Source organism: Carlito syrichta, unplaced genomic scaffold, assembly GCF_000164805.1.
Source record: "Carlito syrichta isolate Samal-C Ts95f unplaced genomic scaffold, Tarsius_syrichta-2.0.1 Scaffold303214, whole genome shotgun sequence".
Classification (NCBI taxonomy): domain Eukaryota; kingdom Metazoa; phylum Chordata; class Mammalia; order Primates; family Tarsiidae; genus Carlito; species Carlito syrichta.
Genome location: NW_007247310.1, coordinates 239211 through 256089, shown reverse-complemented (window position 1 = coordinate 256089; position 16879 = coordinate 239211). Strand labels below are relative to the sequence as shown.

The 16879-nt window shown below is 44.4% G+C and overlaps 1 protein-coding gene across 4 annotated transcripts in view; it reads right to left on the bottom strand.

The window, feature by feature from the left end:
* Positions 1-14217, bottom strand: part of DNAJC16 (DnaJ heat shock protein family (Hsp40) member C16) — a 42170-nt gene extending 27953 nt beyond the window's left edge. For 2 of the 4 annotated variants that reach the window (XM_008058114.2, XM_008058117.2), the window contains exons 1-4: positions 13952-14217; positions 11973-12157; positions 5804-5870; positions 2390-2729 (exon numbers count right to left, since the gene is read on the bottom strand). In XM_008058114.2, coding sequence (XP_008056305.1) covers positions 2390-2729; positions 5804-5870; positions 11973-12139 — 574 coding nt within the window. In that variant the 5' untranslated portion in view covers positions 12140-12157; positions 13952-14217. Of the gene's footprint in view, positions 1-2389; positions 2730-5803; positions 5871-11972; positions 12158-13487; positions 13563-13883 lie in introns of those variants that run through there. The other 2 variants (XM_008058115.2, XM_008058116.2) reach the window with 2 other exon arrangements.
* Positions 14218-16879: the final 2662 nt, after the last annotated feature.

The window sequence follows — 16879 nt, the reverse complement described above, 5'->3', positions numbered from 1 at the left end:
ACCCCACAAAACCATAATAAAAAATACTGATTAATGAAAAAAAAAAAAAAGAAAAGAAAATGTAATTGTGGCCCTGATCTGACTTTACCACCCTAAATCATGTAATGGCTTATGCTCTGCTACTGGGCCTTACTATTAGCTCCTAAACAGTTTTTTTTGAGTTGGAGTCTCACTCTCGCCCAGACTAGAGTGCAGCAGCTGCTCCCGGCCACATCAGCCTCGACCTGCTGGGCTCTGGCGATCGTTCCGCTTCAGCCTTCCAAGTAGCTGGAACTACAGGCAAATGCTACCACACCCAGCTAATTTTTTGATTTATTGTAGAGATGAGGTCTCACCAAGTTGCCCAAGTGGGTCTCGAACCCATGGGCTCAGGCAATTCACTCATCTCAGCCTCCCAAGGCGCGGGATTATAGGCTGAGCCACCGAGCCCGGGTCCTAAACAGTTTTTAGTATACCACTTAGCACAGCAAAAATATGCAATTATGTTTGTGACAAGAAGCTGTTTAATCCAGTTGCTTCCACCTAATCCCAACTTCTCATTTGTTCATTAGGCACCAATAACAAGCATCTACTGCCTACCACATGTTAGATATGGCAAGCATCTACTGTCTACCACTTTAGATATGGCAAGTGTCTGCTGTCTACCATAGGTTAGATACTGCAAGCATCTGCTGTCTACCACAGGTTAGATATTGTGCTAAACTTATTCCCTTATCTTCATCTAAGAACAACTTTATTCAGTCTCAGGAAAGCATTTTACCAAATCTAAGTACCTGAACAAGAGGTTGAAAATTTTTATCTTAGAATAAACGCATGACTTCCGGTATTGTGTGCTCTCCAGATAAATCTAGGCCCCTCAGCGCCCATGGTTGAATTTGTCCCTTTATAGTTATACAAGAATAGGTCTGCTAATGCCTAGAAAACACACACACACACACACACACACACACACACACACACACACACACTCTTAATCCAGTAATTCTGAATTTTAGGAGTTGTTAAAAGTAAATATCCTCCTTGGGTCACTAAAATTTTCCTGGTACTAAGTGGTAAATACAAAGAAAAGGCTAATGTGTGATTAAGGGCTGTCCCCTGTGGCCATTACGGAATGCTATAGACCAAATATTTTTGCCTAGGTACCCCCCACCCCCTGCCCAATTCATATGCTAAGGCCCTGACCCTGAATGTGGTAGTATTTGGAGATGGGACCTTTGGAGGCAATTAAGTCATGAGGGTGACACCTGCATGATGGGATTAATGACTTAATAAGAAGAGACATGAGACACATGGGGTCACAGTAAGTGTGCCATCCACAAGACAGGAGGAAGGTCCTCACAAGAACTCAGCCATGCTGGCATCCCATCTTGGGTTTCTAGGCTCCAGAACTGAGAGAAGATACACCTCTGTGGTTTAAGCCATGCAGCCTATGATATTTTGTAATGGGAGAATGAGCTAGGATAGGGCCTTTAAAGAAGAAATTAAGTTAAAATGGGGTCATGAGGATGGGCTCTAATCCAACATGACTGGTGTCCTTATAAAACGTAAGAATACAGAAAGAGACACATGCACACGCAGAGAGATAACCATGTGAAGACACAGTGAGAGATCAGCCATCTGCAAGCCAAACAGAGAGGTCCAGAAGAAATCAGAGTTGCAGTAATTTTTTTTTGAGCTGGAGTCTCACTCTGTCGCCCAGGCTGCAGTATAGTGGCACGCTCACGGCCACTGCAGCCTCAACCTGCTGGGCTCAGGCGAATCTTCTATCTCAGTATCCCAAATAGCTAGAATGATAGGCGCATGCTACCACACCTGGCCTAACAACCAGTAATTTTTTTTTTTTTTTTTTGAGTTGGAGTCTCACTCTGTCGCCCAGACTGGAGTGCAATGGCCGCTCCCGGCCACCACAGCCTCGACCTGCTGGGCTTCGGTGATCCTTCCGCCTCAGCCTTCCGAGTAGCCGGAATTACAGGGATGCGCTACCATGCCCGGCTGATTTTTTGATTTATTGTAGAGATGAGGTCTCGCCAAATTGCCCAGGCGGGTCTCGAACCCACGGGGCTCAGGCAATCCACTCACCTCAGCCTCCCAAAGGCGCAGGATTATAGGCTGAGCCACCGAGCCCAGCTACAACCAGTAATTTTTAAGTTCCCCCTATGTATTGGGCCTCCAACTAGATGTTGGAAGACTATACAGACAAGATCTCAAGTTAGTAATGCAAAACTCAAGTGGTTCACCCCCTCTATGGGAACATGTTCCTGGAAACACCAATCACTATGAGCTTGAGAAATCATAGTCACTGCTTCTTTCCCCAAAGCCCATACAATTCAAGAGCTATAAAGTCACTGTCTCCTACATACACACCTTCCAATAAAAGAAATGGGCTTACCCAGTCCTTCCAGTTCCTGAACGACTTCTTTCCACACAGGCTCAATGTGGATGCAGCTGAAACACCAGTCGGAGGTGACCTTAATGAGGTAGGGTTTCTTAAAGCTGTCTGGAACGACTTCATTCACATAATGAGAAAAATGCAATAAATACTTCTCATCAATTGAGTCCCGTCGCTCAGAATTAAAAGGGAAATTGAAAAAAGATTCATCGAAGTAAAAGTTTTCATGGAAGTGGTGGAAGTGATACTCTCGTTGCTGTTGCTGCTTCTGGTAGCCCTGGTTCTCTCCAGCATCCCCAAATTGATCATAATGTAATCTCCTTTCTTCATTGGAGAGAATCTGTAAAGAAACAAAGAAAAATAGAAAACCTCAACAACAACCCAGGCCAGGCGTGGCGGCTCACGCCTGTAATCCTAGCACTTTGGGAGGCTGAGGTGAGAGGATTGCCTGAGTCCATGGGTTCAAGACCATCCTGGCAAGACCTCGTCTCTACAGTAGGTCAAAAAATTAGCTGGGCATAGTGGTATATGCTTGTAGTTCCAGCTACTTGGAAGGCTGAAGTGGAGGGATCGCCTGAGCCCAGGAGGTGGAGGCTGTGGTGGCCATGAGTGACAGAGTGAGACTCCAACTCAAAAAATAAAATAAAATAAAATAAAAAATAAGGAGTTCATCCAAAGGACTTTTCTGTAAGCAGCTTGGAGCACATAGGAAGAAAATAAATGTGAAGATTTTGACATGTTATGGTAGGCCAAGGCAGGAGGATTGCTTGAGGCCAAGAGTTTGAGACCAGCCTGGGCAGGCTCCTTGTAGTACAGACTTCCCTAGCTATGTAAGTGTTCTAGGAACCCATCAGCATCAGTGTTCCAGCGAGTGTTGTTGTGAGAGGCTGTATCTTGTTCCAGTGAATTTTTCTGGAGATTCTTTCGACACATTTGCCCATTTCATGATGGGTGATTTACAAGTGCACCTGCCCACACCACAACGAATGTTCAGCAGTTTTTGAGCAAAAAAACTGGCATGATCCCTGTACCCCACCCTCCATATTCACCCAGTCTTGCCCCAAGAGACTTGGGTAATATAGTGATACCCCATATCTAAAAAAAAAATAAACAGCTGGGCATGGTGGCACATGTCTGTAATCCTAGCTATTCAGGAGGCTAAGGCAGGAGGACCATTTGAACCCAGGAGTTTGAGGCTGCGGTGAGCTATGATCTCCAGCCTGGGTGACAGAATGAGACCTTGTTTCTTAAAAAAAAGAAAAAAGAAAAAAAAGATTATCTCTCACCTAATAGTGATTAACAACAATTACGACCTGACTAGACATTCTTTTTTTTTTTTTTTGAGTTGGAGTCTCACTCTGTCGTCCAGATTGGAGTGCAGTGGCACACTCCTGGCCATCGCAGCCTCGACCTGCTGGGCTCCGGTGATCCTTCCGCCTCAGCGTTCCAAGTAGCTGGAACTACAGGCATGCGCTACCATGCCCAGCTAATTTTTGATTTATTGTAGAGACGAGGTCTTGCCAAGTTGACCAGGCAGGTCTTGAACCTGCGGGCTCAGGCAATCCACTCGCCTTGGCCTCCCAAAGTGCTGGGATTACAGGCTGAGCCACCGAGTCCAGCCTGACTAGATATTCTAAACATAGTCATTCAATATAACAAGAAACTTTTCTCTCAACAGAAACATTAAATAACATTGAAGACCAAAATATTTCAGTGGTTTAGATACTCATACTCATCTTGGCATTAAAGATTTCAACCTATCACAACACTAAACACTGTAACTGATTTTTTCTACCACTTATTTTAAGAAATATAAATGGTAAAATGAATAAAACTTAACATATGTTGATAACCAGGACTCAATCACAAGAAAATTGACTTGGTCAGACCTAATGAACTGGGATAATTCAGAACAAGATATGAAGAGCTGGGAACACCAAAATCATAGCCACAGATTTGAGTCTAGTGCCTGGTATGTCAGTTGACTTTGTTTTACTTATAAATTATTTTGAAGCTGGGTTCAGTGGCTCAGCCTGTAATCCCAGCACTTTGGGAGGCCAAAGCGAGTGGATTGGCTGAGCCTGAGGGTTTGAGGCCAGCCTGGCAACTTGGTGGGACCTCGTCTCTACAATAAATTAAGAAATTAGCTGGGTATGGTAGTGCGTGCCTGTAGGCAGAAGGATCGGATCGCCGGAGCCCAGCAGGTCGATGCTGGGGTGGCCATGAGCATGCCACTGCACTCCATCCTGGGTGACAGACTCAAATTACTTTGAGCTGGGCTCGGTGGCTCAGCCTGTAATCCCATGCTTTGGGAGGCAGAGGTGAGTGGATTGCCTGAGCCCGCGGGTTCGAGACCCGCCTGGGCAACTTGGTGAGACCTCATCTCTACAATAAATCAAAAAATTAGCCAGGCGTGGTAGTGTGTGCCTGTGGTTGGAAGACTGAGGCGGAAGGATCGCCAGAGCCCAGCAGGTCAAGGCTGTGGTGGCCAGGAGCGGCCACTGCACTCGTCTAGGCAACTGAGACTCCAACTAAAAAAAAAAAAATAAGTAAAAAATAAATAAATAAATAAATAAAATTATTTTGAAGTCTAAAATTCGAGGATGTTGTAGAATGATGTGTTGTATGAGCTAAGCACTGTCTGATGAGGGGCATTCCCTGCACAGATCAGGGAGCCATGGGCTTATCTTTTATGCATACTTGACAAACCTACTTAAACTGACATGTTGGAAAATTATTTAAAATTTTGTGTTTAAATGTATTTGTAACCTTATGCCACTTAAATAAATCTAGGTGAATTGATGTGTGATTCTTTAATGTAAATTTCTTTTCTTTTCTTTTTTTTTTTTTTGAGTTGGAGTCTCACTCTGTCACCCAGACTGGAGTGCAGTGGCCGTTCCCGGCTACCGCAGCCTCGACTTGCTGGGCTCCAGCGAGCCTTCCGCCTCAGCCCTCCAAGTAGCTGGAACTACAGGTGAGCGCTACCACGCCTGGCTAATTTTTTGATTTATTGTAGAGATGAGGTCTCGCCAAGTTGCCCAGGCAGGTCTTTAACCCACGGACTCAGGCAATTCACTCACCTCAGCCTCCCAAAACGTGGGATTACAGGCTGAGTCACAGAGCCTGGCCTTAATGTAAATTTCTAAAAAAAAAAAAAGCAATAGAAACATATTCAGGTAATTCTACAATTCTAACTAAATTAGCATTTAAAATATGTCAGTTTTTTCAAGAGCTGTGTGACACTTGTTTTAACTTATTGGATATGGCCAAATATGTTCTTTCTACTATAATCTAGAAACTGGGTCCAGGGCATGGAGGACATACTCTTTCTGAGAAAGTTTTATAATATAAACTGGTCACCTAAGGCATATCTGGTAAGAGCTCATGGATGCATGGTGAAGTCTGACACGATACCTCGTATGCCTTGCTGATCTGAATGAACTTGTCTTCTGCTCCGGGATCTCTGTTTTTGTCAGGATGCCTGAAACACAAATGGGCAGGCAGTGAGAATGGGTTTCATTTTTTTTTACGCAGTCTTTTAACATCCTTGTCCACACAGTTCACTCCATCAGAGTCAAACGGAGGGCCACTTTGTTAGCATAGTTTCTTAAAATACATAGTAGAAGAAAGCAGTTGCTTTACATGACTATAATAAATGAAACTTGGAAACAGGCGATTTCTTTCAGAGCACTCCAGGTGGGTGCATTTTCAAAGCACTAGATAGTACTGCAGCATTTCACCCAGGGAAGGTGGGATACGTGGATGTCTTTCCATTGCTCCCAAATATTGCTAAAGCTGGCTCCAGGCTACATCATTTACCCACAAGAACCCACGTCCTTTTCTAGGATAGCAGCATTTCATCCCAATATGAGAATGATCTAGGCGTTTCTTCTAACAACACAGGTTGACATACAAACACCTTCTAGGATACCCTGTGAATTTGTATAATAATAACCAGGCTTCAAATAGTATCTTGCAGCTGCCTTTCAAATAATAACATTTTAGTTTTCATTATTCTTCTGGTTAGCTGCTTCTGCCTGTGATTGCCTTTTACCGATAAACGGATATGGATTTCAAGGCTACACGTTTAAGATGTGAGAAAACTCTATAGTTCATGCAGAGTCATTCCAACTAATCTTCAACATTTGCTACTATAGATAGCTGGTAATTAACTATACCTACCTTGCTGTTACATATTATTTTGTAATTTTCTTATGTTTATATCAATTTCAGCTTTGAGGATTTTAAAATTCTGGAAAGTTTGGTCTAGGCTTGCTTGGAACCTCTTAAGATCCAAAATCACTGTTTTATACAGATTGATCTTTCAATGTTCACTTTATCAAGAGCCTCTGTATGACAGAATTTATTCATTTTTATTTTATTTTTTTTGAGTTGGAGTCTCACTCAGTTGCCCAAGCTGGAGTGCAGTGGCACGCTCCCAGTCACCCCAGGGTTGACCTGCTGGGCTCCAGCAAACCTTCCGCTTCAGCCTTCTAAACAGCTGGAACTACAGGTGCATGCTACCAAGCCCGGCTAAGTTTTTGATTTATTGTAGAGACAAGGTCTCACCATGTTGCCCAGGCTGGTCTCGAACCCCTGGGTTCAGGCAATCCTCTTGCCTCGGCCTCCCAAAGTCCTGGAATTACAGGCTTGAGACACTGCACCCAGCTGAATTTATTCTTTATGTAATCACTTCTGCTAACTTCTAGTAAATTTCCTCTGACAAAGGTTCTGGAAAGAAAAACAATCCACTAGGAAGCAAATGACTACTAAAAACACACCAAGTACACTGGAATAAAAAAAATCTACAACTTGGACTTATTTTAGTAGGAACATGTTTGAATGAATTATACCACACATTCTGATTTCTCCAAAATGAAGGAAACTTCAAATGGCTGACTGTTGAATTTAAACATCATTCTTTCCTTAACCATTGAATCCTTGCTATAAAAATCAGTGGGGGGCTGGGTGTGGTGGCTCAGCCTGTAACCTCAGCACTTTGGAAGGCCGAGGCGAGAGGACTGCCTGAGTCCAGGGGTTCGAGACCAGCCTGGGCAACTTGATGAGACCTCATCTCTACAATAAGTCACAATAATTAGCCAGGCATGGTGGCGTACGTCTGTAGTTCTAGCTACTTGGAAGGCTGAGGAGGAAGGATCGCCGGAGCCCAGCAGGCTGAGGCTGCGGTAGTCATGAGCGTGCCACTCACTGCCCTCCAGTTTAGCGACAGAGGCTCCAACTAAATAATAATAATAAAATAAATAAAAATTAGTGGAGGGAAAAAAACCTCAGCTGGGTATCATGAAAACAGTATTACTGAAGGAAATGAGATGGACATTCTAAAGCATGCTTCTGGATGACATAAAAGAAATGCATTTTCAATATTTAAACATAGGCTACAGGCTGAGTGGATAAAAATTATGCAGTCATACAAATGAAGATTTAACATATAGAACTCTGAAGGTGAAGAGGGAGAAGAAGGGGCTGTTAAGGAGACTGAACCAAGGAGAGTACCTTGAGGGCAGCTGGGTTAGAAAACACAGATCCTGACAGACATGACCAAGGCTGAAGAACAGGGAGGAAACCACAAGACAGTTACAGCTCATAAGAATCTTCCCCAGTTGTGGCAAGATACCACAAGGTGGAAAACATCTAAAAAAGGATAGATTTGGCCCTAGGAAAGTATTGTCCAATGCTATTTTCAGTAACTATGAAACCGTTTCGTGAACAACAATGAAATATACAACCTTAAATTTCAAGTGAAGAAAATATTGTACTTATCTACTGGCGGTCTAGTTACCTTTAAAGGAATAAAAACAAAGACAGAAAAAGTAATACAGCAAAGAACTAGACAAATTAATTTACTGTTCAGTTGACTGAACCACATTATACCAATCTGAGTTTCTTGAGGTGGGAAGAGTTGTTTATTAAACTGATATGGGCACAAACAAAAAGTCCCAATGATAAAGCTTAAATATTGGGAGAGAAACAGTTTTCCTGAGGAGAAAAAGTAATTGTAACTTGTTCCACCAAGCAAGAAAAAATTCTCAAGAAGTCTAAGAAACATTCAGTAAAAAATAGAGGAAGGTGCCGGGCTGGTGGCTCCGCCTATAATCCCCAGCACTTTGGGAGGTCGAGGTGAGTGGATTGCCTGAGCCCGCAGGTTCGAGACCCGCCTGGGCAACTTGATGAGACCTCATCTCTACAACAAATCAAAAAATTAGCCGGGCGTGGTAGCGCGCGCCTGTAGTTCCAGCTACTTGGAAGGCTGAGGTGGAAGGATCGCCGGAGCCCAGCAGGTCGAGGCTGCGGTGGCCGGAAGCGGCCACTGCACTCAAGTCTGGGCGACAGAGTGAGACTCCAACTCAAAACAAAACAACAACAACAAAAAAATAGAGGATGGCAACAGACCCAACTCAATAATCGACTACTTCCCCTGCTGTAGCTCATTCCAGAAAAGTAAAACCAGGAAATGCTTCTCTTTTCAGTGTATATGAAACTGTTATGAAGTGAAACTTATACCATTCCAAGTGATAATGCATAGAAACAGCAGAAAATAACAGTATATTAAAATTATAAAGGTAAACTGGGCTCGGTGGCTCAGCCTGTAATCCCGCACTTTGGGAGGCTGAGGTGAGTGGACTGCCTGAGCCCACGGGTTTGAGACCTGCCTGGGCAACTTGGCGAGACCTCATCTTTACAATAAATCAAAAAATTAGCTGGGCGTGGTAGCGTGCACCTGTAGTTCCAGCTACTTGGAAGGCTGAGGCAGGATCGCTGGAGCCCAGCAGATCGAGGTTGCGGTGGCCAGGAGCGTGCCTCTGCACTCCAGTCTGGGCGACAGAGTGAGACTCCAACTCAAAAAAAAAAAAAAAAAAAAAATTATAAAGATAAAGTAACATTTTAGACTTTTACTGGGTGACATACTCGTTATGTTTCTATGATGATGAATTATTCCTAGAGAGAATCTAATTAAGAAAGAGAAGAAAACGACTCATTTAATTAATATCATAACACCCTTCTCAGCCCTGGAAGACAGTAGTCAAAGCTGTACCTGTTAACAGGTCCCACCTACCCAAGCTGTCGTCTGTGTTCCTAAAATACTGTCAAAGACCATATCCTGTCCAAAAAAATGCTGTTCCATTATGAATGAACTGCTTTCACATAGAGGCAAGAGTCTGAAATGATGCATGCGGTACCTTGGGGCAGAGTCCTGGGAAACAGGTCATATGTAATTAGAGATGCTGTTTCTTAGCATCCAATTCCAGATTCTTCATGATATGAACATGGTCTAAAATATTTACTGAAAACATATTTTAAACTACCTTTACCTTTATTTCAACCAGTTCAATGTAAGATACACCTGCTCATGGAAGTACAATAGTGGCAGGCACAGTCATGCACTTAGCCTGCAACGTCACTTGCATGTGGCAGCTTTGCTCCTGTGTAACTTACTGTCTCACTCAGTTCCTTCCCACCAATACCGGAACCCACTCATCCTTACTTACGTCCAGGATGGCAAATGACTCAACAATAATACAGCAAAAACTGCTGACACAGAAGGTCAAACTATGGAGCTCAGAGGTCATATAGACTTATCAACTCTGAGCTTCAATTTTTTCATCTATAAAACAGAGACACTGCTATCCTCCTTCCTAGGCTAATTATAAGGTTTAAATGAGAGAAAAAGCATAAAATTCAGAGGCTGGTGTGAAGTAGGTGCTCAGTGAGGATGGCAGTTTCAATCTCTCTTCTATTGCTTATGGCTGGTCCAGTGAGGGCGAGCCGCCTATGCCCTTTTCTTCTTTCCTCCTTCTATCTCCCCCTCCCTCCCCAGCTCTATAACCCAGCACTTCTGCTTCTTTGGCAAGGCCAAAGCATTGGTGGAAGAAACCGATGACATGTAACTGCGGTTAAAATTACAATTTTTCTGTAAGACTTTTTTACAGAAAAGTAATGCATAGTCAGCCCACTATATTTGTGGGTTCTACACTTGTGGATTCAACTAACCACAGATAGAAAAATATATATTTTTAAAACGGTATCTGTACTGCACATGCACTGACTTTTTTGTCATTATTCCTTGAATAATAACAGGATAACAACCAGTTACATTGTATTAGGTATTGTAAGTAATCTGGAGATGATTTAAAGTATATGAGGATGCGTGTGGGTTATATGCAAACACTATGCCATTTTATAACAGGGACTGAGCATCCATGGATTTTGTTATTCTTGGGGGTCCTGAAATCGATCCCCCATGGATATGTTTTATATACATATATATATATATATTTTTTTGAGTCGGAGTCTCACTCTGTCGCCCAGACTGGAGTGCAGTGGCCACTCCCGGCCACCGCAGTCTCGACCTGCTGGGCTCCAGCGATCCTTCCACCTCAGCCTTCCAAGTAGCTGGAACTACAGGCGCGCGCTACCACGCCTGGCTAATTTTTGGTTTATTGTAGAGATGAGGTCTCACCAAGTTGCCCAGGTGGGTCACGAACCCGCGGGCTCAGGCAATCCACTCACCTCAGCCTCCCAAAGGCGCGGTATTACAGGCTGAGCCACCGAGCCTGGCTATATATTTTTTGAGTTGGAGTCTTACTCTCTCGCCCAGGCTAGAGTGCAGTGGCACGCTCATAGCCACCAAAGCCTCGACCTGCTGGGCTCAGGCAATCCTTCCACCTCAGCCTTCCAAGTAGTTGGAACTACAGGCACATGCCATCATGCCCGGCTAATTTTTTGATTTATTGTAGAGATGGGGTCTCACCAAGTTGCTCAGGCTGGTCTCGAACTGTAAGCTCAGGCAATCCTCTCACCTCAGTCTCCCAAAGTGCTAGGATTATAGGTGTGAGCTGCTGCGCCTGGCCTGATTATGTATATTATTAAGTTAACAACATCTTCTTACTTTGACATTAAATATGCTAACAGGGCTGGGCATGGTGGCCCAGCCTGTAATCCCAGCACTTTGGGAGGCTGAGCTGAGAGGATTGCCTGAGCCGGCAGGTTCAAGACCAGCCTGGGCAACTTGGTGGAGACCTCAGATCTACAATAAATCACACACACAAAAATCTAGCCGGATGTGGTAGCGTGCATCTGTAGTTCCAGCTACTTGGAAGGCTGAGGCAGAAGGATTGCCTAAGTCCAGTAGGTGGAGGTTGCGGTGGCCGGGAGCGTGGCACTGCATTCCAGCCTGGGCAACAAGAATGAGACTCCAACTCAAAAAAAAAAAAAAAAAAAATATGTATATATATATACATATATATACATACGTATACGTATATGCTAACAGTACCTAAGGCAATGCTTTAAGCCAAGCATTCCCAAAAGGGAGTTTCAGAGTAAATATAGGCTTTAGATCTTACCACTAAAAATTACAGACCACGAACATTAGTTTTCCTACATGAAATGCTTCAGACACACACAGATACACACACACACACACATATCCATATATGATTGTGTGTGTGTATATACAGAACATAGAAATAGAGACAAATAGAAGCTAATCATAATTTAGACTTCATTCCCCTGCTAAGACTGCTTAGCTTATATTAAACTTCTATTTCTTTGTTTCACCTACCATTCCCGGGCGAGCTTCTTATAAGCCTTTTTAATATCAGCCTGACTGGCTGTTCGGCTGACCCCTAGGACTCTGTATGGGTCAAAATCCAACGCAGACAGAATTTGCAGGATCAGAACCAGAACTATCAAGAATTGCCAGGAAATGCTCAACTTTTTCACCTCCATTTCTCTTCCTTTCCAGAGCTGAAATGATTGAAGAGGCAATAAGTTTCAGTGACAGAAGCCTAGACAGTTTTGCTTTTTAGGTAAAGGTATAAGATGAAAAATAAAACAAAAGATATTTTGTAGGAAAAGTCAAGCTGTTTGTCTATATATTTTAAAATTAAAAAATCTCATTTCTACTTTTGAATATCACAAATAAGAACTACTATAGATGCGAAGATGAGCAACAGGAATTAATAGCAATTCTCCAGAATCCTTTAATTAGAAAAGCTTTAGAAATGACTGAAATGATTGAGAGAAAAACAATAACTGAATATTGTAAAACATAAACAAGATAAACCAGGGTGGCTACATCTCAAATACACAATTTCACTTATTCTGACAGTAATAGTTTAAAGAAAATAAATGGCTTAAGAATACTTCACTGAGTACATGTCAAATAAACTCATGAAACCATAAGATTTACCATGTATTAAATTACAAAATGAGATAGTTATGGTGTTCTTGAGCATTAAATAAGGACAAATATGGAAATGAAATACTAAAAAAAAACTGTGCAGTTAAGATGTAGTATGCCTTAATTCTATTCTTTCTCAGCACATCCATTTGAACAAGAAAATGAGAAGCTGTTCTTCAACCATCAGCAATATAGTCATTATAAATGAAAACCTCAGATGAGAAAAAGTGGGGAGAAAAAATTTCGTTTTCCACGTAAAGGAGAATTAATGCCAAAGATCGAATAACAGGCATGATCGTAAAAAGTTTTAAGCTCCGGTGCTGGTGAATATAGTGACTGAATTTATTGTAGGGTTTGAAAATAATCCTGGCAGGGTTAACAAGGTTGTGCTGGTCTTTTTGTAGACATTTACACTCCAGAATTATGATCTTTGTTATGCCACACCGTGTTTTTTCAAGAGTCACATTTACTTTGATTTCTCGTAAAGTAATACAATTTTAATGTTCAACTGTCTAATGTGACACCTTACTCAGAAGAGCAAATTTCTAACAGTGGTGGATTTCGACAAGTATAGTTTAATGCCACCTGGGAGTCCTCATAAAATTAACAATGTTTAGAACTGCATGCAGGCGGAATAACATGCTAAAAGTAAGCAATTTCTTCCTTGTTAAGGTAGCCTTTCGTGCCTTACAAAAACCGTGAAGGTGATGTGGCCACTGGTTAAGCACATGGGTTTTGGAATCAGACTAAGGTAAGGGTCCGTCTTCCACCACTTTAGGACCTTGGGCAAGTTATTTAAACTTGCTAAGCCTCAGTGTCCTTATTCACAACGTGAAAATGAGTAGTACTACCTTGAAGGATCGCCTTGGTATTAAACGTATGTAAAGGACTTACTGAGCACAGAGTCAACAGTCAATAAGTGGCAGTACGACGGCTGCCTTATGCAACTGTGGCCATCCCTCCCAGTTAGAGGTCCCAATTGGCGGGAGTGGAGGGGGGGCGCCCGTGAAGTTCTTTTGCTGACTCTCCAGTTCGACGGTGCCGGCCTCACAGCAGGAAACGACCTGCCCAACAGGTAGGCTGCCGCCCTCGGGGCAGCATCTTCTGGACCGGGCAGAGGCTCCCAGAGACAAGCTCTAGATCTAATCCCTGCCTCAAGCTCCTGCCGCAGGTCACAACCCTCCAAGGGGACGGCCCCCTCCCCTGCCGCCCCCCGAGAGCCCCGACCGGGCCCTGTAGGCTCCCGGTTCCCCTTGGGCCCAGCAGGGACTGGGAACGAGAAGGAACTACCGGGAGATCCGAGCCTGCCCGGCCCCGCCGCGTCCGCGGCTCCGCGCGTCACGCCGGGAAGGAGTTACCGGGAAAGGGTACTGGCCCAACCGGCAGCAGCGTCCGTGCTCCAGCTAGTCCGCGGGGCCGGGAGCTGCCGGTCCACACCAGCGCTCGCCGGGGCCTAGGGAGGGGAAAGAGGCGGGGACCAGCCCGAAGGGAGTCACGTGATACTTAAAGGTCCGGCGCGTCGAAGGCGCGGCCTGAACGGGTCGAGGGCGTCTACTTGGTGAATCTGTTTTGACCCTTGCCACTCGCCGTCGGTGCGTGGCCCTGCCGCGGTTGCTATGGGAACGAGGCAACAAGAATGAGACTGGAGCCTAAGGGGTGATCGTGACCAAAGAGGCCAAAACGTGCCTCCTAGCGAGTCGAAGTTGCTATGCATGACGGGATACCACAAAGACCTCCCCGCTCCACCGAGGGTTTTCACTCCTACCAGGAGGTGGCCCCTGTCTGGCAACAGTTGCTAGGATGGGGAAGCAGTCTCTGGTCCCTGTGCTCTTTAACCCTATTCATAGAATCCTAGAGCGTCAGATCAGAAGGGTCCTTAGGGATCCTCCAAATCTTCCATGTGTTGACGGGGAGACTGAGGCCCGGAGAGGGACTTGCCCGAGGCCCAGAATCCAGGACTCTTAATATCGCCAATCGAAAAGCGAGCTCCACTTTGCCTTAAGCTCCGGGAAAACCCGGTGGGGGTACGAGAGGAAAAAGGCACAGGTGAATGAAGTAAACTTTCTTTGAGCTAATGAGATAGGTCCCTTGGGGATGTAAAGAGCTTTCCTGCTCCCCTGGCTCTGTTTTTATCTTTTCTCCTTTAGCTGTTACCACTATCTAACTTACTGTATCTTTTGTTTATACTCTTTATCGAATGATCCTCCCACTGGAATGTAAGAGCAGGAATTTTGTCTTTTTTGGTCTTTTTACGTCTATGTTTTTGGTGACTACAGACTCAATGCGTATTTGTGGAGGCCGGGTGTGGTAGCTCAGGCCTGTAATCCCAGCACTTTAAGGAGGCTGAGATGGGAGGATTGCTTGAGCCCAGGAGTTGGAGACCGGCCTGGGCAACATAGCGAGACCTCGTCTCTACAACAACAACAACAAAAATAGCTAGGCATGGTGGTGCACGCTTATAGTCCCAGCTAATTGGAGGCTGTGGCAGAAAGATCACCTGAGCCCAAGAGGTGAGGCTGAGGTGTGCTGTGAACATGCTACTGCACTCCAGCCTGGGGGTGACAAAGTGAGACTTTGACTAAAAATAAATAAATATTCATGTGATTCTATTCTAGGTGAACTCTTAGTTAAGGGTGTGAGCTGTAGAGTCAGGTTCAGGTTTGAATCCTGCCTGCCTCTGCCACTTACTACTCATGTGTCCTTGAACCTCAAGGTCTACATCTGTAAAATCGGTGGAGGGGGTGGGAAGAATTTCCTGGCAGGACTGTCATCAGGAATAAATGAGATAAGCATGAAAAGTGGCTAGCACAGTGACTGGGACATAGCAAATGCACAGTCAACAGAAACAATTACTTTTGAAATGTGGAAATGAGGCAGGGTAGCTAGCACAGGTCAGACATAGATAAATTTCCCACAGTAGGTTTTAGGAAGCGTTCATTTTTAGTTTTTATTTATTTTTTATTTTTTTAATTTTTGAGTTGGAGTTTCACCCTGTCGCCCAGACTGGAGTGCAGTGGCATGCTCCTGGCCCCTGCAGCCTCGACCTGCAGGGCTCCTGCGATCCTTCCGCCTCAGCCGTGCAAGTAGCTGGAACTACAGGTATGCGCTACCATGCCTGGCTAATTTTTGATTTATTGTAGAGATGAGGTCTTGCCAAGTTGCCCATGTAGGAAGAAGCGTTCATTTAAAAAATTACATTTTACTGCAGGCCAAGCTGGGAGCCTACCCTATCCCCTTGGCAAATCCAAAGAAAATCTCATCAGATGTTAAGTAAGATTAGGACAGCCCAGCCTTTCAGCTCATAATCACTAACAATCCTTCAGGACACTACCCACTCCCCAACTTGTTTAGTAAACAAGTTAACCTAATCAGGCCTTCAGGACACAAACCCCATCATCCTGGCAGCAGTCATGTAACTAACTCACCCATCTGCCTGACGTTCATCACCTGACATTAATACTTGGACTTAGCCAGGCTCGGTGGCTCAGCCTGTAATCCCGTGCCTTGGGAGGCTGAGGTGTGAGTGGATTGCCTGAGCCCATGGGTTCGAGACCCGCCTGGGCAACTTGGTGAGCCCTCATCTCTACAATAAATAAAAAAATTAGCTGGGCATGGTAGCGCGTGCCTGTAATTCCAGCTACTTGGAAGGCTGAGGTGGAAGGATCACCAGAGCCCCAGCAGGTTGAGGCTGCGGTGGCCGGGAGCGGCCACTGCACTCCAGTCTGGGCGACAGAGTGAGACTCCAACTCAAAAAAAAAAAAAATACTTGGGCTTACCTGCCCCTTCTTGATGAGTAAAAAGACCGTCAGTCAATCACGTTAATGACCTGGCCCCATCAGAAGGAAGATTTAAAAGGCATTCTACTTCAAACAACAGCTGCTGTTGCTTTGTTAAACTCTGGTGTGTCCATGTGGCTCTTTGCATTATGGCCATGTTTCTTGGTTTTGGCCCGCTCCCTTACCTTGGGCAGGTGAATCTTCTCTCCCTCTTTAATTTACTTTCTAAATAAACTTTGCTTGAAAACTTTGCTAGCTGTTCTCAAATTCATTTTAGAAACAAGCCGGAAGGCCAGGCACGGTGTCCCATGCCTATAATCCCAGCACTTTGTGAGGCCAAGGCAAGAGGATTGCCTGAACCGGAGGTTCAAGACCAGCCCGGGCAACTTGGTGAGCTAATTTACCATAAATTGAAAATTAGCTGGGTGTGGTTTTACATGTCTGCAGTTCCAGCTACTTGGAATGAAGGATCGCCTGAACCCAGCAGGTCGAGGCTGCAGTGGCGGTGAG